The sequence below is a fragment of the Heliangelus exortis genome, chromosome 1 (assembly GCF_036169615.1).
Source record: "Heliangelus exortis chromosome 1, bHelExo1.hap1, whole genome shotgun sequence".
NCBI classification, from domain to species: domain Eukaryota; kingdom Metazoa; phylum Chordata; class Aves; order Apodiformes; family Trochilidae; genus Heliangelus; species Heliangelus exortis.
The window spans coordinates 184,137,532-184,164,255 of record NC_092422.1 but is presented as its reverse complement, the minus strand read 5'-3'; the positions used below and the strand labels follow the sequence as shown (position 1 = coordinate 184,164,255).

The following is a 26,724-nucleotide window of genomic DNA, read 5'->3' as shown; positions in this document are numbered from 1 at the left end:
CATCTACAGTAGGCAAATGAGGCTACAATGGCATTAGAACATTTTGGTTCTTCACAGTTTCTTGGCTGCTACAGGGTTTGGAGACAATCAAATCACCATTTCCAAAGACAGTCTAAATATATTATTTGGGAGTTTGCAATTCCACATCAGGAATGTTTCCCTAGCTTAGTATCTTTTACAAGTCCCCTGCAGAAAGAGCTCTTAGGTCTTCAAGTCAATCCCTACTTCAGACCTGTTTTCCATCTGATACAGGATCAGCACTCACAGTGCTCTGGTCCATTTTCTCAGCTGTACAGGAATGGAAGCAGATCTTGAGGGGTGTTGAAATGAAATTTTAGGGGTGAGCTTGAGAGACTGATCTCTGTTTTTCACACATCTATACAATGATGACAATTGAATTCAACTACTGTATTTCAGTGCTATAGAATTTCTACAGCATTTTTAAGGGCAGAAGACCAAAGTCTGTAGCAGAAGACACTGGCAGTGTTTCTGCCTCATATGCTTCACTATCTTTGGACCTTACACCACAAAAAAGCAAAAGTATAATTTCCTCATTAAAATATTGACATTCCATAAATTACTGTGAATCTGAATTAAGCTACACCTGATGTAGAGAGACTCTTTAGGCTTTTTTTTTTTCCATGAGTTTGACAAAGGATTAGTATGAAGAAAGTAAAAATGCTTATATAACATGGAAAAAAATTAAAGGGGCTGGAAGATCTCAAGTACTGCAAGAATATACCCTAGCTGTGATATTGCTGTTAAGTACCCTGCTTTTTTTTTTAAACACAAACCTGGATAGATTTAAGTTCTTTTTTATCTGGCTTTAGCTACTAAACTGTATATAAAATCAGCAGAAGGTAGGTACAACCTTAAAAGAAGATGAACTAGGGAATTCATACCATAAAAAAGGTATGAAGTTCAACTGAGGTTTACAAAATAACAGGTAAAAGGAATGACAAGTCTCTATAGTAATTTTGCAGCTACTTAAAAATAATGCAAAGAATTGAGAATCAAAATTGTGTAGTGTTTTATATGCTTTGTTTTCAATGTAATAGAAAATTTCTACATTTTGCTCCCAAATGGAAAAGTAAATTTGGAAATGGATGTTCTTGCCTGTGTACTAAGGCAAAAGCTAGTATTAAACTCCAGGGAAAACATATTTGCAATTTTACTTATGGGTTAGTTACTTCCAACACATGGCTTGCTGAGCTTATAATATCTGTAGGATTTTATGTTCCTTTCAATCCTCCTCCTCTCCCTCTGAGCTCTGCAATTCTTCTCATCACCCACGCCTGCAAACTGTGTCTAGTATTTGAACATTCTCACCCTCCTCACACAATTACTCTTTTCAGAAATGTATTTGTAAAATATAAAGGTTTGAATAAGCTTTCACTTTTAAAATAGACAAAGATCTTTCTAAATGTATTTCCAAAACTATCTTTAATGAGAAGATGCATGTAGTTTAGTTGTCCTCAAGAAGATGCTACAGTGTTCCAGAAAGCGGAATGTTCTTTAAATTTTTCTATTCTTTAAAGATTTCTAAAAATACCTAATTTCACTTCTACTGTGCTAGAACTAGTTCTACTGAAAATTATCACATATTTTACTAATAAACTAAATTCCTTCTCTGCGAAGTTTAGAATCTAAAGCTGTGAAGTGCAATCCTAATCTGATGAATGTTTTCATTGCACTTGGCAAGAATTTGAAGTATTTCCCTGTTTTGCTGCTTCATGCAAGAAAAAGGAAGGGAAACAGCAAACAGTTGCATAGATTCCAAGATGGGAAGGAAACATGCAGTTGTACTGTTTCAGTTAGACTTTGATATTTAAAACACACATGTATTTCCCTCCAAGCTTGCATATTTCTGACTGCAAGTTTAAAATGCATCAAATGAAAATCAGACATGTTCTCCAAAATACTTCCTTTTGATTAAGAATGCTTAAAAATTTGAAGTAAAGCAGAAAATTCATCATCAGCTACCTGATAAAACATAATTTATACTAATGTATTTGTGTCAAAATGTCAGAGCCATTCTCATCAGGTTTCCTCACTAAATAACTGTTTTTAGAAGCCTATTCTCGTAAAGTACAAGATACAAAAAATACACATTGTATTGCTCTTACCATACATGCTGTACTCCAGATATCAGCAGGTGTACTGTAACCTGCTCCTATTAAAACTTCTATGGATCTATATTGTCTTGTCTGGATGTCTTCCGTGAAGTGTTTATGCTAAAATAGAAAGAACCACATTAATGGGGAAAAAAAGAACATTAAGAAGCACTGTTCTAAACAGTGTATGTTAAATGGCTAAAAATATGCAGTTATACTTACCACCCAGCAGGCATTTCCCAGGTCAGCAATTTTAACTCTAATTTTATCTGCATTTCTTGGATCCAGTGGATTCACCAGTAAGTCAGCAGCACGAGTTTTTGCTAACACAAGCAAAATGTAGAATAGTTATTATTTTGAACATACTACTCATTATCTCTAAGCAGTTTTGCCTTGACACTTAATCCAGTTTTTTAATATACTGAGGGCATAAAAATAATTTGCTGAATGTTACAAGAGAGTAGAGCAACATAAACAGTGTTTCTCATCTTACATTCAAGTGGAAATTTTTTGCATTCTTTAACCATCAAATGACTATTACCAGAATACTCAAAGAAGCTTCTAAGCAAAAATAGTCCACACATTTCCAAGAATAGGTTCAGACTGAAAATTTTACAATTCAAACTCCAATAACTCCACATGAATAATAAGTTCTTAGAACAGCGTAGACAAGAAAATAAAGTCTGCACTTCCATTCTTATCTAAGGTAAATAATACTTGTCAGCACTTTTTTTTAAGGAAAAATCTGTCCCAAGGAGAAAAACTCACCAAAACTTGGCTTATTAGAGAGCCATGAGGACTGCCACCACCCATTTCACAGATAATTCAGTGTTGAAGCAAAGTTCTCTAAAGGTCCTATTTGCACTGACCACGATTCAGACTTAAAACGCAGACATTTAATCTAATTAATCCTGCAGTTTTAGAGGGTTTTGGCCTCATCAATGACCCTACCACACAAGACTGGAGGACTGCTGCTTTTATTTGTTTTGGCATATCCCTTGCTAGCTCCTTAACTGCATTGGAAAGAAAGCAAATCGACTTAAAAGTGGGAATCAGAACCAGACATTGCAAATCACATAGCAGCAGAGGACTCATCTCAGTTTCCCTGTCCCCAAAGCTGCTGGTGGTAAGATAAGAAGGAGGGAGCAGATCCAAAAGGCACCCAAGACTCCAATGGGGATGTAATTATCTGTTAAACTGGCATAAGATTTGAGAAGAAAATTACACCAGACATGGGTCAAGGAGAAAAAATATATCTAAAGGTGAATTTGGAGAGACTAAAGTCATATAAAGATCTTCAACTGTGGGGAAAGAAAGCCTGAATGGGCCATCAGGGCACTGAAATGCTGGCCACCCAGAAGAGAAAGTGGCAAGATCCACCAGGGGAGAAGAAATAAAAGACAGAGTAAATGGCAGGAGACAGAAGGGGCAGTGACCTCAACTAAACAGTCCTCTAAAAGAGCTGGAATGGATACTAGGGCTCAAGTTTAAAAAAACCCACCAATATAGGGCATAAAAGTAAAATACTCTAAGGTTGCAATCCAGTACTTAAAAGACAGGAACTAGGAAGCTTAATATTGAAGTCCTTCCTTACAAACATTCTGCACAGTAGAATCTAATTATTATTTTAAAAACAACCTCATGCACTATTCCATAAATAACAGGACCTTTCTCAATTCAGTGGCTTTGGCATAAAACAAACAAACAAACACATATCAAACAAACAAAAAAACCCCAACACATGCTAGAAAATTCCTTCCCACACATCTTGTTTCAAGTGAGGGGCTACAGTAAATATAGCAAAATGAAAAGGTGAAAAAAGCCTCATCTGTAAGAGTTCTGAATACAACATTAGAAAACAGCTTTTTTCAGCCTTCTAACAGAGGGTCCTAACAAGGTAATAGGCAAGTGCCTATACTTCTGTGTTTTTCTCTGGAACTCACAACTTTCATGTCCTGTATTTTCCATAAGATGAATGTGAGACCCCGGATTCTGAATTAAAAGAACATGGACCATTCACAAGTGATAGTGAAGTCAAAAGGAATGTACTTTTTAGTAAGTGCTCTCAAAAAAGCATCCAATGGAGCTTAACCCGAGAAAAAAACGTGTGAGCATTTCTGACTTTTATTTTTTTGTGTCCTAGTTCTGTAAAACTGAGAAATATCACCTCCTCTTCTCACACTCTCAGCATGATAGTATACTTAGTAAACATTCAAACACTGGAATGAGGAGGAGAGTCATGAGGAAATTAATAGACCTTCCCTTAAGGGCATTTGGTCACACAGTGAAAACTTGAAAAAGACAAAAACTTAATAGTTGCTGATCCACAGAACACAAATTGGTCTGTGCATTGAATGAGGCAAGTATCCCGAAATTTTAGACCAAGTTACTTAAAAATGTATAGCAGGGCCAAGACAGAGAAGAAAAAACAAGGTTTACTTCTATATAAGGGCACTAAAGTTATAGTGAAAAACCAGCACAACTTAAAATACTGAGCAACCTGCAACTCTTGTATCTTTCTTCTTTCTAAATACCTTAATCTGCCTTACTACTGTTTAACCCAACCTTGTTATTGATGCCATTAGTATTAATAACATTCAGCTTTTCCTCTTCCTGATGAAAAATGAGCTATGGCTGAATTTACTACCTTTCTTTCCACAAAAGGTCTGTAAATTGCTCCTGATGACATAGCATCAAGGAGGAATAAAGTAGGTTGTTTCTCCAGCTATGTAGATAAGCTGCTCCCATGAAAATAAAACTGACTTTACTCTCTCTGGAGGTGTCAGGATTTTACACACTACCCCAGGAATACAGCAGTAGAGGTTTTCTGCTTATATACTGCCATCAGCACAAAGGAAGAGACTACCAGGCATCTAGAAACCTCCTGTACATTGTTTAAGGAAGAACAGAGTGTAAGGAGATGGACTGGAAGACTTATGAGCCTGGATCTTGACATCTTCCAGAAACACAGTCCTATATGGTTGTATTCTATTTCACATCTTTTGCCTACCTGCAGATTACCTTACGTGTCAGATTCTATAATAAACTGTGTGAAATGCTCTTCAGAAGTCTTAAAGTAAAAAATACACTCAATTTTATTTTTCAATACATCTCTATTTGAATTCAGTAATGTCATCTGGCACAATGCTGAGGCAGGATTGGTGATCTTACTCCTAAGGCATCTCCTTTTCTTCTATCCACTTAGAAATTCAGTCTCTAAATATTTTCTTTATTAAAGTTGAAACCCATATATTTGTCATTTAGCCACTGGCTAAACTATAAAAACCCATGTATAATACACTGGAGCTATTCAATACAATGGCAAAAATCCAGCTCTTTAAAATGACACCAAGATTTCACCTTCCATGTCTTCAGTAACTCAGATCATAGAATCACAGACCAGTTTGGGTTGGAAGGGACCTGAAAGATCATCTAGTTCCAACTCCCCTGTATGGCCGTGGACACCTCCCACTAGACCAGGGTGCCCAAACTCCCATCCAGCCTGATCTTGAACACTTCCAGGGAGGGGGTACCCACAACTTCTTTGGGCAGCCTGTTCCAGTGTCTCACCACCCCCACACTAAACACTCAAGATTTTCTTCTTAATGTCTAATCTAAATCTAGTCTGGATTTACAGGCAAAAACTCCGTACTGGAGAAGTTCTGGTGGCCAGAATTGCAATGTCAAAAACCACACTGAATACAGAAAAGCCATAATGAGCTGAGAGTTGGCAACAAGCCTTGCAAGGCAACAAAACTTGTCTTGTTGAGTTTTAATGAAAGGTTAAGAGAGGAACTGTTTGAAACACAGAAGAACCATTACTGAATGAAAATACAGTATCTTACAGCATTTATTTTATTATGACTGAGAAACAGTATAGCAAGAAGTAATAGCTAGAAGCTGCAGCCAAACAAATCCGAACTTGCTACAGTTCTTCTAAAACAATTCTGAGTACTGACCGGTAGAAAACACTTCAACCACACTAGATTTTTTTTTATAATTTCAATTGTCCAAATCAGTGTATTTGGAAAATATATTCTAAGCCAGACACGTAGGTTATGAGCCTTAACAGATGGTGTATTACTGGCTTGTTATAAAAGGAAGTCAGGTTACACGATCTCATGGTCACCCTTCTGCCCTCTAACTATGGGAATAATGGTTATTTGCAACTATTACGTTCCTTTTCTCTTTCCTGTGTAGACTGATCTGCCACTGCAAATATTTAATCTATAATAACTAACACAAGTTCTACAGCAGAAAACCAAAAGATTTAAGAACCACAGTTCTGCACATCTTAAAATTTAAGAGAAATGTGCTCGAATTCAAAAAGAATGTTTCTGAATTGTGTTCCAAGCTGCACCCATCAAACTCCCAGGTTTGAACACAAGAAAAATCTTCCAATTTACTTAATACAAGCTTAGCAGAAGTATTGCTTTTAACAACACTATAACAATTCTTTCTTAACCTAACCACTGCCTTTCTATTCCACTTATTTGCCTCTTATTTTAACACACACCCACACTAGTAGAAAAAAGTCTTTCATCAACTCAAATCAAAAGTGAGTTTTTTTCACCCTCTATTTCTAAAAGCTATTAAAAATCATTATATTTGCTTTTCCTGAAAACCTGGTCCTCTAAGGTCAAAATTCACCAGAATGCTTTGGGACCAAACTAACTTCAAAGTCTCCTGTTCATTTCTATGTATCTGCTCTACCTTTTTGCTAAAAGTTTTCCAAGATTAAATACTAAATTTAAAATAAGCACAGCTGACACTTTGCACTCACATAATGCACGATTCAATGAGCAAAACATCCAGTTCAGATGAAACCAAGAACATGAAATCAGCTAGCAATAAAAAAAGGGTTCCCAGTAGTGGGATGCAGCTGTAACCCAAGACCTAGCTATAGTTAATCTGAGCCTATGTCACACCTCTCTCCCCGAGTCTGGTGAGTGCCTAGGAAAGAGAGCATTTGGAAGCAGGGTGCACAGGTTTTTCTGACTGCAGAGGCCAGTACACAGGCACCACCTTTTCAGTGAGGATTCTTCAGACTCAAGCACGAAGCAGGCCAGGACACCAGTAGGTTTGGAACCAATGTACAAACTAAAAGCATTTAATATTTCCCAGATGGATGGAAAGTCAGTGTCACTGAAAAGTGATAGACCTAGTTTCCAAACAAAGCCAGTAAAACAGTGTGAAAAGAGTTCTTGTCTGTTACTGAAAGATCCTTTTGTGTTACTGAAAGAAATGTCTGACAACCTACTTATAAGGCTTGGTACTGAATTTTCACCAAAACATCTAAAGCAAATAAAAAGTATAACCTACTCACACCTGTCACTGAATTCTAATAAAACACATAAACATAGTGTTTAACCCCAATGCTCATTTTAAGCAAGACACCTACATCTCCAAGCATGGTACATGCCACTAAAAGGAATACTTACTTTTTGGCAAATCCCCAGTGCTTGAAGCTGAAACTGTTCTGCTCCTGTCGTGAGACGGGCTGCTCTCCTCTCTTTCAGTTACAGTTGAACCTTCAGAAACAGCAGAACCACAAGCTACAGATTCTAGAGCCCCAGAAAACACTGAAGCTGAAAATTCAGAGAACTGTGACTCAGGAATTTTATGACGTCCATTTGGCAATTCACCATTAAACTGTTCATAGGAGCTGCTATAAGAGTAATCACTTTTTGCATTTGGCTCATCAAGATTATACTCCTCTGGATTTGGACATTCTTCCTCTTCCTCATCTTCATCTTCAATCTGTTGTTCCAACAGGAATGGGCCGTTCACAATATGGCCATTTGTTTTGGGGGATTCTATCCATTTAGGGTCTGTAGGGTCAGTGTTGACAAGTTCCTGCTCAACATCATCATCCTTTTCAGTGTTTTCTTTCTCTGTGTCTTCTTTTTCATCCTGATCTTCTGCTTCACCTTAAAAATTTCAATGAGGAACACATTAGATCATACATCAATACACCATTTGAAATTAGGCATTCATAATTTTTAACTATTCCATAACAACTTCTGACATATCACATAAGGAAACAATGAATATCACTGAAATATGCAAAGATTTAAAAAATCCTAATTAAAGGTGGAAGAATGAACTATTAATGCTGTTGGAAAAAATAAACATTGAAAAGTGGTTCAGGAGGGAGCAATTCAGAAATGACGAATGTTACAAATGGAAGCCATCTGAGGTCTTGAAAGCAAGAGGCTTTACAGATCTGTAACTCACATCTGTGTTAAATGAGGAATCATCACAGATGTGAGCAAATTTGCAGTAAGAGCAGAATGAAACTAAATCAACCCAAAAGACAGTGTCAGTAATTACATTTTTATCAGAATTGGAGAGAACTGACAAGGAAACCAGAAGCCAGAATAGAGTTGTACCATAACAATTATTCTCCAAACCACTGGCACCAAACAAAAATTTTAACACGACATTCAAAAATTTTAGTGAAGAAATTGCCATTATTATGACCTGAATATATTGTTACAACAAACATTATAACAATAAAAGGGGAAAGTTAAGGGTGACTGTAACTACTATTAATGCTACAGAACACTTATTTTCCCTCAATCTCACCAAGATACCTGGTTATGCCACTTAATATGGTTTGACAACTGACTGTCCTGTCGAATTTTTTATCTGCTCTTTTGTGGGATTTGATAGCTGGATTGATATTAATGTCTTTATTCACTTCTATAATAGGTCAGGCTTTCCTTTCGCTTTCAGGATTTTGCAGTATCAATTTTACATACAAGAGAAAATAAATGAAAGCTAATGATCTGAGAAAGTCTGGAGACTTTGTTCATTGCATCAGATGCAATTCTGCAACTACTTCCCCACTGGAACAGTAAACTCAGGGTTAATAAAAAGCAGGCAATACTGACCATCATCATTTCCGGGTTCTTCATCTACTACCTCTTCTATGTCAGCTGTTTTTAGTTTCACCTCTGGGTGGTACTCATCTTCTTGTTCATTTGATGGTACAGCTGAGGTTACATTTTCTTCTATTTTTTTCCTTTCAGCTTCTCGCTCTAGTTCTTCTATTTCCTGAAGGCGTTTTTCTAACAATTCAGCTTGTCTCTTCTGTTTTTTCTTCAGTTTTTTCTTTTTGTTTTTTGATATTTTTCCAACCTGAAATATTAATACAAACAAAAGAAAACAAACAAAAAAAACCTCCTAAACAACTATTCCTAAGGCATCTCACACCAAATTCTCTTGCAGCTTTATCAGTTTTTATTTTAAAACATTGTGTGGCAATTCATATAATGAATATGTTGTTTTCTTCACCTGGCTTCAAATCACAAAAGACACAGGGCTATACAAAGCAAAAAAACCTATCAAAATCTTACATAGTCACTCACATTTTTACATGGTAATTATTAGATATAAGAGCACTGTACATCTAAGATGCCACAGTAAAATTAATATGATCTTATCATCAGAACTAACACAATAATCCTAAACTTCAATCTAGATCAAGAAATGATACTGCATGTGGAATATGTGCTATCATATCTAGTGATTTACATAAGAATTGTATATATTATTTCTTTTTGTGTACAATATAGGAAATGGCCAGCAAAAGTATGCTGAGAAAAATGATATGACAAAGCCAAAGATTGAAAATGGTAAAGAATTTTAAATAAATTCTCCTTTGTTAAGCTATTTAAGCTAAAGGAAAGCATCTTCATTATTCACTTCTAGCCTAAAACGTATGAATCACAACAACAGATGGCCATTACAAAAAGTATCACATTTCGTATAACATAAGGACTGAAAAGCTAAGGTACAAGAACAACAAAAAAATTAACACATCTGAGCTAGAAGTGAAACAGTTTCTTGTATTTTAATTGAATTCTGGTTTGTATTTTTAGTATTTGATAAATTAGATCTATCCAGTTTTCATTCATCATTTAGATATCACAATAAGAAATCCTCATATAATTCAAAAACAAAGCAGAAGAAACGAAGGGAAATATTATTTCCTCAAAGGTATAGTTGTAAATCCAACTATTTTCAAAAGAAGCTATGAGGCAATCAAAATCAGAAAGTGAATTTACAATCCTGTCAATTTTCACTCAATGAAATTACATAGGTTCTGTACACAGAGATACAGAAAGCAGGTTTGACCTTAGATATTTCTGAACAGCTGTATTTTCAGTGGTTATATGCTAAATGTATATGGCAAAAAGGTCTTTCAAACCCCATAAAACCCCCTCTTATTTAAAGTAATGATGGATAAGGCCTTGAAGTCCTTAAGCTATCTGCAAAACATAGTATTTAGTGCATGTACCCATCTTTGTCAGAATTTGAATGGAATGGATTATTCTTTGAGAGATGAAAATGGCAACACTTAACTGTATGTGACATAGCTATAGAGTAAGTCTATGAGTGTTTCCATCAGAGAAATACCATGGTTAAAACTGGTAAGGTCAAAGACATCAAAAAAAAGTGTTCCTTGAAAGATAAAAGCTTTACTCAAAGGAAGCTTTTAAAAAGGGCAAAGATTACGGACAGCATAACACCTATTATACTTAAAGAAACACAGAAAATGAGATAGTTTGAATTATGTAACAATACTTACAGGCTTTTGTTGTGGAGCTGTACTCACTACAAAATAAAATTAGAAAGAATTTAAATGCATATTAAAAAAAATAACAACTCTACAAAACCACAAAGTATCAGGAATTATGTAAAAGTATTCTTATGTATATACAAGCAGTGATTTTAATTTTTTTTTAATCATGTTTTTTAATCTTTACAAGTACCTGCTGCCTGAAATAATTTGATGTCTGCATTAGAGCATGTGGAATTGGAAGGAGCTAGGATCAATTTCTGTTCACTCTGTTTTGGTTGATGGAGAAATTATAAAAAGTCAGAAAACAAAGTCTGAACCAGTAAGATTCACATAAGACAGAGTGGACAGAAAACATTTCATGACTGTAGGGTTGTCACAGGTAAAATGTATGTTGTCAGGTGACTAAGCAGGGAGAGATAGATTTTGAACAGTTCAAGGACTATCACCAAAGAAGACTACTTTGTCGCACTCAACATGAATATTTATGTTTCTTTTTTTCTGAAACAAGGTAGTTTGATTGATAGACTAGAGACGTGATAAGTGCCTACAGTAAGAATCACCCCACTGCAGAAACAGCATCTCCAGCATGGACCTCATCTCAAGCATCTCTTCAGGACACCATCCATGACTAGGATGGATGAGATTACAGTACTAAATGTAAAAATTAACAGAACAACAGTATATGGGCCACAGCTCCTCCCAAATAATCAAAACCAATAAAAATAACCAAATGTGGGAGACAGAGGCAAAGCAGAAGCAAGAAAGAGGAACTGAACAAGGGAAGAGAACCTCTCATGAACTTCTTCAGTCATACAGGCACATGACAATGAAATACAAAATAAAAAACTGAGACAGTTGGGACTTCAGAGTTCTTTTACAGGTTCAGCTCCTGCTGCTAAGTTCAGTGAAAAAAACTTGCATGCCCCTGAGAGGGCAAGGTTTTCAACCATCTCCACTCTAAAAAGGGAAATTATGCAGAACCTAGGCTTGAAATGCTGCAAAGGAAACACATCTTCAGCTCCTGTGTGAAAAGTCATAGATTTAATTACAATTTGCTAAGAACGAAGTGTGATAAGAACTCCATCAATATATTCCTTAAAATAAGGCTTATTTTAATGTCATGAAGCAATATAAAGACTGCATGAACAAAATCAAGTGAATTCCCACACAAATAACATACAGCCTTTAGCTATGTGATTACACATTATGTAAAATTCATCGCAATGTATTCATGAGTTAAAGGCTTCAGCATCTTAACATACGTAATACTGTGAAATATTTATGGATTCTGACAATAATATTTGTTCCTGATACACCAGGTTTTTTACTTCACCTCAGAGATTTTACTCTGTAATATATTTTCTGACAATATTAACAAGGTATTTAAATGTTATTATTTCTCTGCTGCTTTCAGCTGATGTGTTGGACTGGCAAACAATAGTAACCATGGTATTAAAGATCACTAGGAAAGCCTCATTTAATCCTTGTTTGATTTCACTGACCACTGTGAACTTCTTTAGATTGGTTTCTCTGACCTAAACATACTGTACAGTTCCTACCTAAATCCTCTGGAAAGTTCAACAGGACACATTTCACACCCAGTCTTAGGGAGCAGGGCTTGTCACAAATTCGGTTAGGTACAATAAATGCCATTTTCAAGGCTGGAAAACTATGGACTCTAAGCATTTTCGTTGCATTCTGAAAATAGTTATAGCTGATGAGAATGCAGATAATTTCACAAGGACACTGATGAACTTGTAACAGAACTAGGCAAATAATCTAGACAAGATTGTTAATTATTGTCAATGCTAGAGGTGTGAGGCTCCAGTGTGGCTACAACTCAGCCACTAAAAGCTTGTCGGTCGGGAGAAGAGTAAGTTTATATCAATAAGTATTTTTCTGTTATCTGGGGACCCTGAAAACTTGAACTTGCAAAACTAAAGGAAAGCATTTTCCTGATAGTTTCCAGAGCACGATTAAGAATTAACTAGACATGCATTTTTCACAGGCAATTATTTTAAATGTTAATTTTCATTAAATAAAATATGATTAGCTCTAATTCACTGATGGAATTTTAGTACCTATGATTTAAGTTTACTATCATACCTGCTGAGCCAGAGGGAGGGGGAGCACCAGCTTTCTGCCACTCAGTAGCTTCAGCAGCCATTCTACGAACATAGGCATCATCCACACACATCAAAATGTTTTCTGGCTTTATATCTGTATGAATGATCTTGCACTTGCTGTGTAGATAATCTAGACCTTGAAGTACCTAAGTGCAGAAGGATTTTTTAAAGGTTTATTTTAATTACTCAGACCAAGCTATTATTAGTAGTACAGAGATGTTCAACTGATTGCCTGTAGTCCATATGTAGCCTGACAGGATCATTTACTTAGTTCATAAACCCAGGTATCAAGACTTTCATGTGTAAGATTCCAGCTGGCTAAATAGCCTTGATGACAGCAACCTGCTCTCAGACTTCAATATCCCAAGTGCTCTTTAGTTGATCTGCACATGTATAAAATTCTTGATGCATCTTCCTTTGAAAAAGGGATTTAGCTGTTCAGTCAGAAAGGCTGATACTCACTGGTTCATTGTTTGAAAGATAGTTATTGAAAAAAAAACAAACCCACTGCAAGTACCACATACTATAAATGCAGTTTGTGAACAACCATCATAAAACCAATGAAAAAAAAAAATTACAAAATGTGTTGTTGGGATGAAATGCTAACTATAGTTTTCCTTAGAATTCCAATAGTAACTCACCTTTTTATCTGACTAAGCCATAAGAATTTGTCTATCTGCATTTGCCACATTTACTTGTCTTTCATACTCTCTGCAAGCTAAATTCTGCTAGCTTATATTAAACTTGCATATCCAAAGTCTTAAAAATATGTTCTGGGGCAAAAATTAGATCAGAATTTTTACACAATGAAAAATTCTCTCACATTCTTACCAGAACTAGAATACAATAGCTTGTGTGATTTTACAGGTATTTTAGGTAAGACCTAGGCATGATCAACTGTGGATGTCAATTATTAAAATTCTTCAGTACAGAATAATGTAACAGCATAAACCAGGCTATTGCTATGATAACCTACATAAATATTGTAGAAGATATCAGCAAGCAAGAAAAAAATAAACAGAAATCTAACTGACCCCACCTAAAAGACACCTCTCGTGTTTTAGAGTATGTTTTACAGCAAGAAACAGACCTCCAGACTCATGAACTCCAGCTCCCAGAACATCCTGCCATCCCAGGTACTTTATAAATAAATTAGCAAGCTCCTTGCTCTTAGGATCCTTTAAGACATAACTAGATATGGTTAACTTTCAAAGCAAAATGTGTTGGCTCTGAATAACAGTAAGAGAACACAAAGATACTAGTGAACCACCCAGCTATGAGCTAGTGTCACAACTAGTACTAGCACACAAGGTAGCTCAGGTAAGAGAGAAGCAGCAGTAGCATGCATATGATATTTACACTCAAGCTAATGTATCCTAGAAACACCTCAGGTGCATGGCTCTGCTTTCCCCAGCTACGGAGCTAGACTGGAACAGCAACCTCTCTGAAAAGCTTTCTTTATATGCTTATATAAAAACTGTATATTCACTCAAGCAGGTCTGAACATTAGTGCCAATGGTACACCTAAAATCTGTTGTGTTCTTGATAATGTGGTTTTTTTTTCCCTGCAGACCCAAAATATGCTTGACTACTTGCCAAAGCAAATGAAAGAACATACAGTATGTTTCAAAGTAAGAAACATTAAAGAAAGATTGATCTATCTGGAAAGGTAGTCAGTGGGGTTAAGCGACTTCAAATTTTAGAGGAGGCATCATCAGCAACAGCAACATAAAGAGAGATTATAATAGTCTTTTTCCTCCCCCATCTTAAAAATTACCACTGAATGCCAGCTATTCTGAGGCCAAGAGAAAAAGATTCTGGAGTACACTGAAAGTCATAAACATTTAGAAGAAAAAAATACCTGTTCCTCTGAGACCTGTAGAAGTGGAATTAATGTGAAAGTGTATTTGGTATCTCCCACATCAAAAAGACAGCCTTTCCCTCTTTTTAAGTAACTGTTCCAGTTCCTGATCACTCTCTCACTACCAAAATTTCCTTTTCTAACTTGTGTACTTTGCTTTTTGTCCTTTTGTTGTGTATCAAAAGAAGAAGTCTGGCTCCACTCTTTATACCCATGCTGAAGACATCAAAAGTCTCCCACTTGACCAGCCTTTTCTGAGCACAAGTTCTCCCGAGAACTCTCTCTCTCATTCAACATCAGCTACAACTCCCTCATCCTCTTGGTGGCCTACCAGCAGACTTACTTCAGTAAGCCAATGTCTTGCACTTAGAAACCAAAACTAGAGATAGTCCTAAAGTGCTAAAAGAGAGCTCTTTTTCTTTTGCCTATGCTCTTCCTAATGTGGCCTACTACATGGTTATCTTTTGTCATCACAGGAGCTCACCACTGACTCATGTTCAGCTTCTCTACCTGGAACCCTTGTGACAAGTCTGCCATCAATCTTAAGATTTTCATCTTCTTTATTCTTAGCAAGTGCAGCAAGCTGCATCTCCAACCTGTCTCCTTGCTGAGATACAGCTTACCCCATGCTGGGAAACTGTCCTCAATGTACTCCAGAAATCACCTTTATTGTATGTGTCCCACCAGAGCAGACATCAAGGTGTTCAGAAGTCCCCCTTAAAAACTTTCTTAGCTAATTCTGACATTGGCAGCCTGCAGCAGATACACACCATGATGTCACCCTTGTTGGTCTCCCCTCTGACCCTGACCAATTCCACAGCAAAGACTCAAACATTTAAGCTCAATTTCTCTTCCCTCACCATCTTTTTCAAATGCCTTTATCAGGCTACTTCCAATGAGGTCACAGCTCTACAACTGCATTTCTAATCCCAGTCCTTTGTTCCCCAAGCTGTCAGCATTTGTACATGCCACTTGAGCCAGGTCCCCAAGTCATGACAATCAGATAAAGCACTGAGAGCCTCAGCCACAAATGTCATTTGGGTCCCTGTCCTTGCTGACCCCACTTCTCACTGAGTTTTGGTCACAATGCCTGAAGATCCCACCTGAAAGTCCTCTTGTCCTAGGTTACAAGAGCAAAGATGCTGTGAAGCTGGGTTCAGAAGTTCTCAACTTCCCTCTAGAAAGGGATTGTTTTCAGCACAGATCCATTCAGTGGCCTGGCTTACAGGCTGCTTCTGCCAACAAGCAGTGTTTCTGAGTTAAGAGTGAACTGCAGCACCAAGCTCCTAAAACCTGGCTTTGCCATTAAACCCCATCTATCAAAGAATTACATCATAATTTCTCAGGTTTTGTCCAAACTCCAGGACAAGGTGCAACCAAAGAGCAAACATTCCAAACAAAAAAAATGATAGTATTTCATGAGAACAGAGGATATTTATATGCATGTATAACACAATTACACACATTTCTTAGCAGGCAGCTCAGTCTGGCTGGGGCACTGCAACACTACTGCTCCTTATTTCTAGTACCTGAGCCACCTAGTTGTATAGAAATGAATGGATGTAAAATTACACCTGTGTACTAACAATGGCATCAATCAGTCATTTAACTAATTCTGATTAAAGAGTTGATAGGTCAACACTCACCAGTTAACACACAAACATAATTAAAAACTAACTTTTAACTACTTCAAAGATCACTTATTAATAAAATAGAGGTAATGTTGATAAATGCTATCATTGATAAAAGAACAATTTTTTCCTTTAGAGCCTATTATTCAGAGATACAAATTCTTGTTCAGCTATATAATACTTTTCCCACTGTTCTGATGCTTTATTTTCCAGAACTTACTGAGAAACATGTGTCAGCCAAACCTGCAAGTGAATATGAATATCCTTACATTTATGAAAAATACTCATTGCTTCAACTTTTTATTTTCTAAAGCAGCTCAGGAAACTCCCTTATCAGTGGGAAAACTTAATTTAAAAAACCCCAAAACAATACAAAAATAAATACTGAACATGGAGGAATGTAGGCTGTCCAGAAAGATGCTCTAGCAAAACTTTCCCCCTGGGATTACCAGTATAATTATTTTAGATATTTATTAGTAAGAGTTCGATAGAAATATCATCATTCTAACCTTCAAAATGGTGAGAAAACCTAATTAACAATATCAACAAAGCTTACCTGTCGAATTATGCTTTTTACACAACGGATTGGAAGGCCTTGATAATTGGACTTGATTATCCACTTTAGGAGATGATGTCCAAGTACTTCGAAGACCATACAGACATCTGAGGTTTAATTAAGGATAATTTCCAAATAAACTTGTCAATGAGCTCAATACAAATGCTTGTTTTATACTGGCTAAAGCAATCATCACCCTCTTTAGAGGATAAAAATTCTAGAAAATTAGCCAGAGGATAACAATTTTAGAAAATTAACCGTATTAAACATCTCGTTGATTACCCCCAATTAAGAATCACTTGACAACAAAGACCAAAGTAGTAAGAGAATGTATTTCTTACCATTTACAGTTTTAACTGCAAAGAATTAGAGCAATCACCAAAGAACTCAGGAACTAAGAAAATGAAGACCTAAGAAGCAATCTAAAAAAAAAAAAACATTCCAAAAAGTTCAGTGTCACACAGAATCTAGTACTGGTCACCAGCAGGCCAATAGAAGATGATCAGGGAAGAGTATTATGAAAAAACAGGACACAGGAACTTAGTGATTTACAGTTCAGAGGCTTCCTAAATTAGACATGCTATGTTTAATATGCCTGGGTAGGTTATGTTTCTATTGAGAAACAGAAATACATAAAAATAAATGGGTGGTTCCATATAAATATTAGGAAGAATTTTTCACTGTAAGGGTGACAGGGCACTGGAACAGGCTGCCCAGGGAGGTTGTGGAGTCTCCTTCCCTGGAGACATTCAAAACCCACCTAGATACATTCCTATGTGACTTGTAGATGACCCTGCTCTGTCAGGGGGGGTTGGATTAGATGATCTTTCAAGTCCCTTCCAACCCCTAACTTTCTATGATTCTGTGTGTTATAGGAGACAGTGAATAGTCTTTTCCCAATCATATAATAGAATCATAGAATGGTTTGAGTTGGAAGGGACCTGAAAGATCATCTAGCTCCAACCCCCCTGCATGGCCAGGGACACCTCATACTAGATCTGGTTGCTCAAAGTCCCATTGAATCTGGCCTTGAACACTTCCACAACTTCACTGGGCAACCTGTGCCAGTGTCTCACCACCCTCACATACACAAAAAAACCCCAAGTCTACATAGAATATTATGAAAAACTGTTCCGTTCAGAAGTGGAAACAGTCTCAGTCACTTTACCACAGAAGCATCCAATGAACAGAAGTCACTAGTAAAGAGCACAGCCATCAGAAAGGATGAGCAGAACACATTAGCTCTGCAGGGCTTATTAACTTAGCCCACACAGTGAAATTGCAACACAGGATTTCAGAAAGGCAAGATACTGCTGCATTCAGAAATGAAATTGAGGACAGCCACCCACAGCCCTTCAGACCATTGCTGCTGCAGACTCTGATGCACACTCATGCTATTCCTTGCACTTACAGAAGTGCTAAACCTTGCCAGTAACCAAAAGAGAAAGGGGTGAAGGGAATTGAATAGCTCTTCCTACAGCACCAACATCCTGACAGATTAAGATGTCCAAAAAGTCCTCTAGCAAAACCAAACATGAATCCCACCCAGAAAGCTCTTCTAAAGAAGCTGGGGAAAAGTCTAACAGGGGGAAATAGAGCAGAGCAGTAAAAGTGAGGGCAAACATAACATTAATCAGCTCAAGTATCTAAAACGTCTTTCTTGACTAAAATCCTACCATAACTATTTATTATTTTTCACTTGTCTCTCTAAAGACTCCTCTCAGGGTGTGATTATCTGAATCCTTTATTTATAAAACCTGCTACACTTAAATAAACAAGACCTAATAAATATCCAGTGTAGACAGACATAATAAGCTACACTGAAAATACCAAAGTGCCAATTTTGGAAAATCTATTCTTTCTTTTAAAGATCATAATGGCAATCTTTTTAACATGTACAAGTAAATAAATATTACCAGTCTACTGCAGTGTAACACACATTATTAAAACCCCTATGTAAACCCCTTGCTACAGCTTCTAGGAAAAAGATGACTGATTTCAGACACCCAGTGCAGGCCAATGGCTCTGCACATTCCCAGCTCTGAGCCACATGGTTCTTGACAAGTTCACTTGCCTGGAAGCTCCACAATATTCTGTGATATTAGCCACCCAAAGACTCACCCACCTCTCTTCTGTCTTTCTTGGACTTTTAAATGTATCCCATAACCAATAATCAAGCCTCAATGAAGCATATGTTGTTTTAATTTACGGTCAAGGAACAGATATTTAGTGACTTGCCCAAATGAAGCTGGAAACAGCAAAGAATGGAAAAACTCTCAAATTACTGTGTTTTTCTCAACCTGTTTAACTCAGTAACACTAACATAGCACTAATAAGGCATTTTTATAGCAGCAAAACAATAAAACCAGCTACCTGCTCCCTCCCAAAAGAACATGCACCTAAGATTTTTCCCATAGAAGGTAAAAAAGAAGTTGCTCAAACAATCAATGCAACCAACCACTGCTCAATGCAACTCCAGATGCACAATCTGTTCATAAGAAAACTCAAAGCACAAGATACCTGGTATCATATTTTCACTAGAGCCTAAGACTTTGACAGACGTCCACTTGTACTTTAAATTTGAGTCCAGTATCAGCCCATCTTGTTTACTGTACCCTTCTGAAAAATGTACTTCTCAGTAAGGCAGAAACATTTGTCCTCCACAACAAAACAACTTCTGTACTGCCAGAGTTTTCAATGTGAAGATAAAAGTGAAAACAGAATAAACCAGTACCAGCTATCCAGTTTTAACCTGATAAAACAAAGCTTTCTGAATTCTCATTTTTCATTAGAATATGTCCTCTTTTGGCTTTGCTAAGTGCTATATTTCAAAAAGATAGTTTGGATATGCTTTCAAAGTATTATCACTGATGAAATTAACTCCTCACAGAAATGGCTCTCACCTTTAATACAGAAGTATACATACACATGAATCTTAGATTATTGCTAAGAAGGATATTGGAAAACTGCTGATAGCAGTTAGCAGTTATTTCTATGTATAGCTATGCATAGATTTTCTTATTCCCTATTTCATGTTACTGTTTTACAATGAAAACAGTAAGCCAACACTTCTGATTTCTAAAAATAATTCTAAAGATTCTTCAGTTGTACTGCTGTCAGTAGAAGACCTGAAGTACTGCATTTTTTGCAAACACAGAAAATTGAGATATCTATTAGATACTTCTTAATAAGTACCTCAGCTCATAAATTAAAATCTATTTTTTGTCGCATAAGAGCAACACCAAGAAATCCTAACCAGGGTCTTGACTTACTTTGTCAAGAAATTTCCTTGAACACAGTTTACATTCAGGTTGAAATAAGTACTGGCAACTCTACAGTTCATTTTAATTCATTTAAATTTGATTACACAACTTAGGAAAAAAACAAACTGTAGTAGCTTCACTTATATTTAAGCAGCTTTCTGCAGTGCCTGCGGAGCACTGAAGCAACCAGGAAACAAACCAAAATGGGACAAAGGGAAAGCAGTTAAGACTCCATTCTGGAAGTGAGAATGCTTGTCCCACACTCACTCACTTACCAGAGACCCAAAGGCTTTAACAGCTAATGTCAAGAGACAGATGGATGGGATGAAAACTTCGTGTACATTTCTCCTTGAAAGGATGTTGTCTAGTGGGCATTCACATTTACTGAGTCACCTTCTAGACACCCCTCCAAGAGCATGAGATTTGGTGAAGATCTGCTGAAGACTGAAAACATATCTTCAAAATTAACTTGGTGTTAAGCTCTCTAGAGCAGGAACTGCCTCTTTGTCTGGTAGCAGAACACCACAAACAATTAGGTCTGTTATTAGGCTTCAAGACACAACAAGCATACACATAAATACCAGCTGTAGCAGTAAATAAAAGAGTAATATAATAAGCTGCTAAAATATCTAATGTAATTAGCAAGGATAACTCACTTTAGCTCAACTCTAAAATCAAATATATTCATAGACCCAAAATTTTCACTAATAATACTATTGTCATATCCTTCTTTGTCCTTTATTAATATTCTTTAATGGAAGCATTTGTAGCTAAAGCTTTAAAACTTTTGCCACAAAAAGAGGTTGACACCTCGCCAAAAGAGGGTCACATAAACAAAAGACTCTCCATGACCTCACAATTCCCACAAGAAAACACAAACCTGTTTCTTCATGACACTGACACTCTCTTTACTAGTCTAGACCAAAACTGTATTTTCTGTAGGCCTCAGTTATTACAAATCTTTTCAGAATAACTCCAGTTTTTATGTAAATGATCTCTAGTTCTTTAGGTTTTTTGGGGGTGGTTTTTTTTGGGTTTTTGTGGTTTTTTGTGTGGGTTTTTTTGTGTGAGCTAAGCTTCTTTTACTCTATTAAGTACACTATACACTGGACTACTCCTTCCACCTACATATACTCTTGTGTTCCTAATTTTCAAATTTAAAGCACAAAGAACTAGAAAAAAGGCCAGAACTAAATGCTTACTTATCTCAGTACATAATTTTTCATGAAGATGCCACGTTTTCAAAAGGATACGAATTCCATTCATTCCAGAAATTTTGAAGTCATCAATTAGCTGTACAACCATATCCTTGTTGGGATCATTTGGGTCACTTTCACGAACCTAAACCAAGAATGTAAACACTGACCTCTTAGGAAAAAATGCACTTTGAAATACTAATTGCTTAGCTTTCCACATAAAGTTAAACAATACTCTAGAGCTTAAAAAATCACGGTAACATGTAGGAAGTCATCTATTGGAAAAAAAAATTAAAAATTAAACAGCAATAGCCTGTTACATTTTTTTAGTTCATTATTACTGCTATTATTAGTATTGAGCACTGTATTGCATGAGTAGTACTTACACATTTGAGCAACTTTATTTCATCCAAGGCTGTCTCTGTATAATGCTGGGCACTTTTTACAACTTTCATTGCAACAAACCTTTTCCCCCTTGAAAAGAACAAAACCATTTTCAACACATTTTCTGAGCTAACACAGACATACTTTGAAGGTTGGGAAACTTTAAATAGAATATTTCATAACCTATTGTATTCTAAAAGAAAACACCAAAATTACACTTACAAACAACTTTTAACAATACTCAATTAACAATCTGTTCTATTTTGTTCTATTGTCTTTAGAAGAAGTATTTGGTTAAATGCTTTATCATTTGGTCAAGGCATAATTGTATTTTTTCAATGAAGATAACAACTGAAATAAAACATTAGCTTACTCTCACATGTTCAAGACAACATGCAAATTCAATAAATAAAGCTAATTTGCTACAAACAGAACTACATTTATTTCTGAGAGCTTTTAGAAACTTCATTATTTACCAAAAGCAAAATAAGACTGCAGATATCCTTCTGCATAAAAAGATAGTAAACATTTACAAAAATTTATCATTCAAGTAAAATAAAAGTTACTGCTATCAAAAAAGTAACATATTTAAGAAAAAAGTGAATGGAAATAAATAGTTTTCTTACTGCATATCCCAGCATAGCCAGACTGTAGAGAAGTGTCCCCATCCTAACTTTCTAATAACGTGATAACGGCCATTGAAAAGATCACCAATTTTCACAGGATGATAGCCTCCTTTTATGAAAAAAATGAGTAGAAAAAAAGTATTCAGAAAACAAACAATAATTTCCAGGTTTTCAAGTAATTCTTGTAGAATAGACTGTTCTCTTCAAATTGTCTTGTACTATAAATAGGTAAACTAAAGAATATTTTACTTTAATGTTAAAAATTCTGTCTTACTTGGCCTGCAGGGAAAAAACCCTCATGTCCTATAACTACTGCAGAGTTTATTCACCCTTCTCTCTTATGGCTTTTATTTGTGGCAATATTACTATCTGTACTCTATTTCCCCAGGCTCATCTTCTACTTCACAGAGAGTACAGGAAAGATCTATATTATTTCTGTATATTTTTTGAAGCTTCCCTAGTCAACATATTTTGGATGATTGTAGCATCTCAGCATAGATTGTTTAAATTCCCATTTGCTTTCTACTAACAAAGGAAGCAATAAGATACTTCCTGAGAAAACGTTAAAAACAATGCAGACTTCACTGATGCTCTTCTGCTTGGCTCCTGTTCCATAGCAGCAATGATTTTTTCTCATGTCTGAGGTTTTAACACTGAGAAAGAAAAGAGAGCAAACAGCTACAGGATTTGTCTGAACTGGTTTTTCACTACCAAATCTGCAATCCTAACTTGCAAGTTGGAGGTTGCTCACATTTCTACACGGTGTGAATGAAGCTTTTTACGTTCTTTATATTTTAAGAGGCATCCTTCCTCCCAGCCAAACCAAGGAAGACAGTCATTGCACAAGATCATTATTATTCAGACCTTAACACACGAATAGTATTATCCACAATTTTGCATTAACTGCAAACAAATAATAAAACTGCACCATGCAACCCTTCAGAACATCTCCAGCAGCAGACCTGGGGCAGATGTTAAGGTATCACCTCTTCAGCTCCTTCTGGTCCTTCACAATGTTATGTCCAACTGTCCTTTGGAAGGATCCTCAGTTATTGACTATTCCAGTTACAATAAGGAAGAATTCAGACTAATTTGTTGAAGTTGCTATGCGTGGTTTTAAATCCTCTGAAAATCTGGTTAGAATGGGTGCCCAGTTAAGACAACAACGTGAACTTACCATTTAATTCCTTGGATTTAAATCAAGGACTTCTCTTTTATCTCCTTTCTAACTGTGGAAAGGCAACATCAAATCTGGATATATTTACATACTTTCCTTGCAAATAACATCTTTTGCCTTAACAGATGTTCAGGAGTTTATTTGTGAACTCTTCTCAAATGCTTCCAGAGCGCATTAATTTAACACAATTGCACGACAGAACTACGAAGATTAGAAATTTAACAGAATGATAACGCTTAAATAATGTATTGCTGTAGAAGATGGCATCTCTAACTTAAACTGAAACACACACTGCTTTAATATTTGTATGTTAAGGTGCAAGTTCAAGCTTAGGTTTGCTTGCAGCCTTTGCCAAAACCTGACCCATCCGGCACAGCTGCAGCTGCCCAGGCTCCCTCACGTAACGCTCCTGGCTGAGACTCAGTCAGCTTGGGCCAGAGCACCAGGGGAGCAGCATTCACAAGTGTTTTTCTTGGCTGGTCTGAACTAAGTGACAGCCACAATTTCAGATGGACAGTGCAAGTCTCAGCTATACGGCTCTAATTTCACACACTTCCCAGTTTGCAGCACCAGAGAGGCCCAGGCAGGATCACCAGGCACAGGAATGAGTCTGGTGTGCACAGGTGGCACGGACAGACACACTGACTGCAGTCTCAGCTTCCCCAGCCCAGAGGTAAGGTGTTGAAGCATCATCTCTCCCATGAAACTTTTACATAAATCTATGAAGACCCAGATATGAGAATCTTTTAACCCATGAGAATTCTATTTTATTATCAGATGCAATATTTAATTTCTCAAACCATTAGGTATACAAGCACCAATGTTTTCAGTTAAAAAATAGCAAAGGAAAAAGACCACCCTAGTTCAGAAGCAGTACAGGGCACTACAGGAGTCTGGGGACTCCTCCCTGAGGGAAGAACTGGGGAGGAAATGTTCATGAAAAGCTGCCAGAACAACTTGCTCAGAAACCTAAAAAGATACCTTGATTTCCACTGGTGAATTCTATCAGTCTCGGTAAGAATGCTCAACACTGCCAAGTGAGAACTCCTTACTCTTCAAAATAAAAACAGAGGAATTCTGGAACATCCCACAGGAGTTACACTTCAGGAAAGAGGGGTGGGAAGAGCAGGGACTTCTGAGAGAAAGTATTGACTATTACACTGTCCACTTCATTTGTGAAAAGAAACAATATCAGCTACAAATGAGGCCCATGTCTATTGCAGTGTAATTATTATAGAAATTTTGCAGAATAAACTCACATACAAATCCACACCAATAGAAACTTTAAAAACAAGCCTGAATTTTAATTTAGTTGTCTATTTAACCATCCCTGCAGTAACAGTTAATGAAAATATTAAAAAATTTGAATAAATACAGTATTTTAAGACAGCTACTGGGAAAAAAATACCACATTTTGGTAAATTTTTTCCATGAAACTCTATCTAGGATGATGAGGTGACAGATGTGAGCAGAAGGCTGAGAGAACATACAGTAATTCTACCTCTGCATTAGTGAAGAAGTTTGCATTTCTGAAATTAATCGAGTCTGCTGAACTGACAGCAAGAATTACGTAAAACACTTCCTCACAATTCACTATCACAATATAATTTCTTCTGAGTTTTGTCTCATATAATTACATGAAAACTTTGAGAAGTATGAAACGTTATTCTCCCTATAATCATTATTACTTTTGCAAAGAGATATAATTAGAAAAAACAAAACATATTTAACATCTAGTTACAACTCCCTACAGTTAGCAAAACTGATTTTAAAATTCAGCAATACAAAAATTTCTGGAACATTTTATGATTTCCTAAATACCTAATCCTACTAAACAATTCCTTATCAGCAACATGGCTTCAAGACATATAAGAAAGCATTCTCAGTCTTTGCAGCCTTCTGCACTGCCAGAAGGGTGTATGTGGGCCTTTGAGTGTACAAAACAATGACCAGAAGTAATTTTTTTTGCATTAAACAAAATATGTGCTTTTTTTACCATGTTAACAGCATAACACTCAACTACAAAAAATTTAAATACTATTTAACATATGTTTCTAAGAATAGCTTAGGCTTAGCAGTGCCTTATAAGTCTGCCCCTCTGCAGACAGCTTTTGGAATTTCTGTGCTTCAAAGTGTCAAAAATAGTCCAAAACACAGGACAGTTTTTTCCCATCACAGACAGAAGAGAGAACACCCTACAGAGGAAATCAGTCAAAGACATCAAAGTCAAGCTAATGAACTTAGGGTTGGTAAATTATTTCAGTAAAATCTACATACTGAAAGAACAACAATACTATATAAGTAAAAGTATATTTTGGTCCCTACAGCACCGTCATAACTAATTATAGCAATGCAGCAACATATGTTACAGATACCAACAGCACTAGCATATTCTCCAAGTATATACACTTCACAAGATACTTTTTATCATACTAAGTCACAATAGGAGCAGTTTAGAAGATAATTACTTACCATTCCTGTACATGTTACTCCCCAATCGATCATTTCAGCACTATATTCATTTACAAGTTGTGTCAAACCAGGTAACAACATGTTTAGTTAAAAGCCTTTTAAAAACTGCTGTCATACTATGATGAATGTAATTATTTAAGTTCTTCATGATGCAGAAAGTGTTTCTTAATAGTAGTAACAAGAAAGCATCTATGCAAAATTAGTGGGTTGAGAAAAACAGTATTGGCATTTGAAAATATACAATGTATAAGTGGCATTGCTGATCATATAACAAAAAAACCCAAAACTGTTGTGCTATTCACTGCAGCACACAGAGAGAAAGAAAGTCTCTCTTCATAGCTAGCTACATGCACTCAAGAAAGATGGTCAGAAAAATGAGATCATTATTCGTAAATGTTTCCTGAATATATTGGTAATTGTAGCCAGCTCGTTCTATGTTTGTATAGGGAATTATTCCCTTTGTGGACTGGATGAATGGGAGACGTCTCCAGGGAGCAAAGAAGATGATCAGAGAAGCAAAGAATTCCCATCACATCCATGACACAACAGGCTCTTGAAAAAAATCTTCAAGTGTTTCAAGGCTTTTCAGAAAAAAAAAAAAACTTCATTGTTTAAGTACCTCTTGAAAAATCACATAGTTGGACTTTTGATACTCCATCTGCTGCACAAAGACTTGAAAAGCATTTAATGTCAATTCAATGACACCAACAGAAGTAATTTCATAGACT

The 26,724-nt window shown here is 36.3% G+C and overlaps 1 protein-coding gene across 7 annotated transcripts in view; it reads right to left on the bottom strand.

Moving 5' to 3' along the window:
- SRPK2 (SRSF protein kinase 2) overlaps positions 1 to 26,724 on the bottom strand; it is a 140,113-nt gene that overhangs the window by 16,912 nt on the left and 96,477 nt on the right. For all 7 annotated transcript variants that reach the window (XM_071733991.1, XM_071733985.1, XM_071733992.1 and 4 more), the window contains 10 exons: positions 22,348 to 22,456; positions 21,724 to 21,811; positions 21,395 to 21,482; positions 16,879 to 16,985; positions 12,811 to 12,976; positions 10,711 to 10,736; positions 9,011 to 9,257; positions 7,556 to 8,044; positions 2,337 to 2,437; positions 2,127 to 2,234 (listed from right to left, as the gene is read on the bottom strand). In XM_071733991.1, coding sequence (XP_071590092.1) covers positions 2,127 to 2,234; positions 2,337 to 2,437; positions 7,556 to 8,044; positions 9,011 to 9,257; positions 10,711 to 10,736; positions 12,811 to 12,976; positions 16,879 to 16,985; positions 21,395 to 21,482; positions 21,724 to 21,811; positions 22,348 to 22,456 — 1,529 coding nt within the window. The remainder of the gene's footprint in view (positions 1 to 2,126; positions 2,235 to 2,336; positions 2,438 to 7,555; positions 8,045 to 9,010; positions 9,258 to 10,710; positions 10,737 to 12,810; positions 12,977 to 16,878; positions 16,986 to 21,394; positions 21,483 to 21,723; positions 21,812 to 22,347; positions 22,457 to 26,724) is intronic.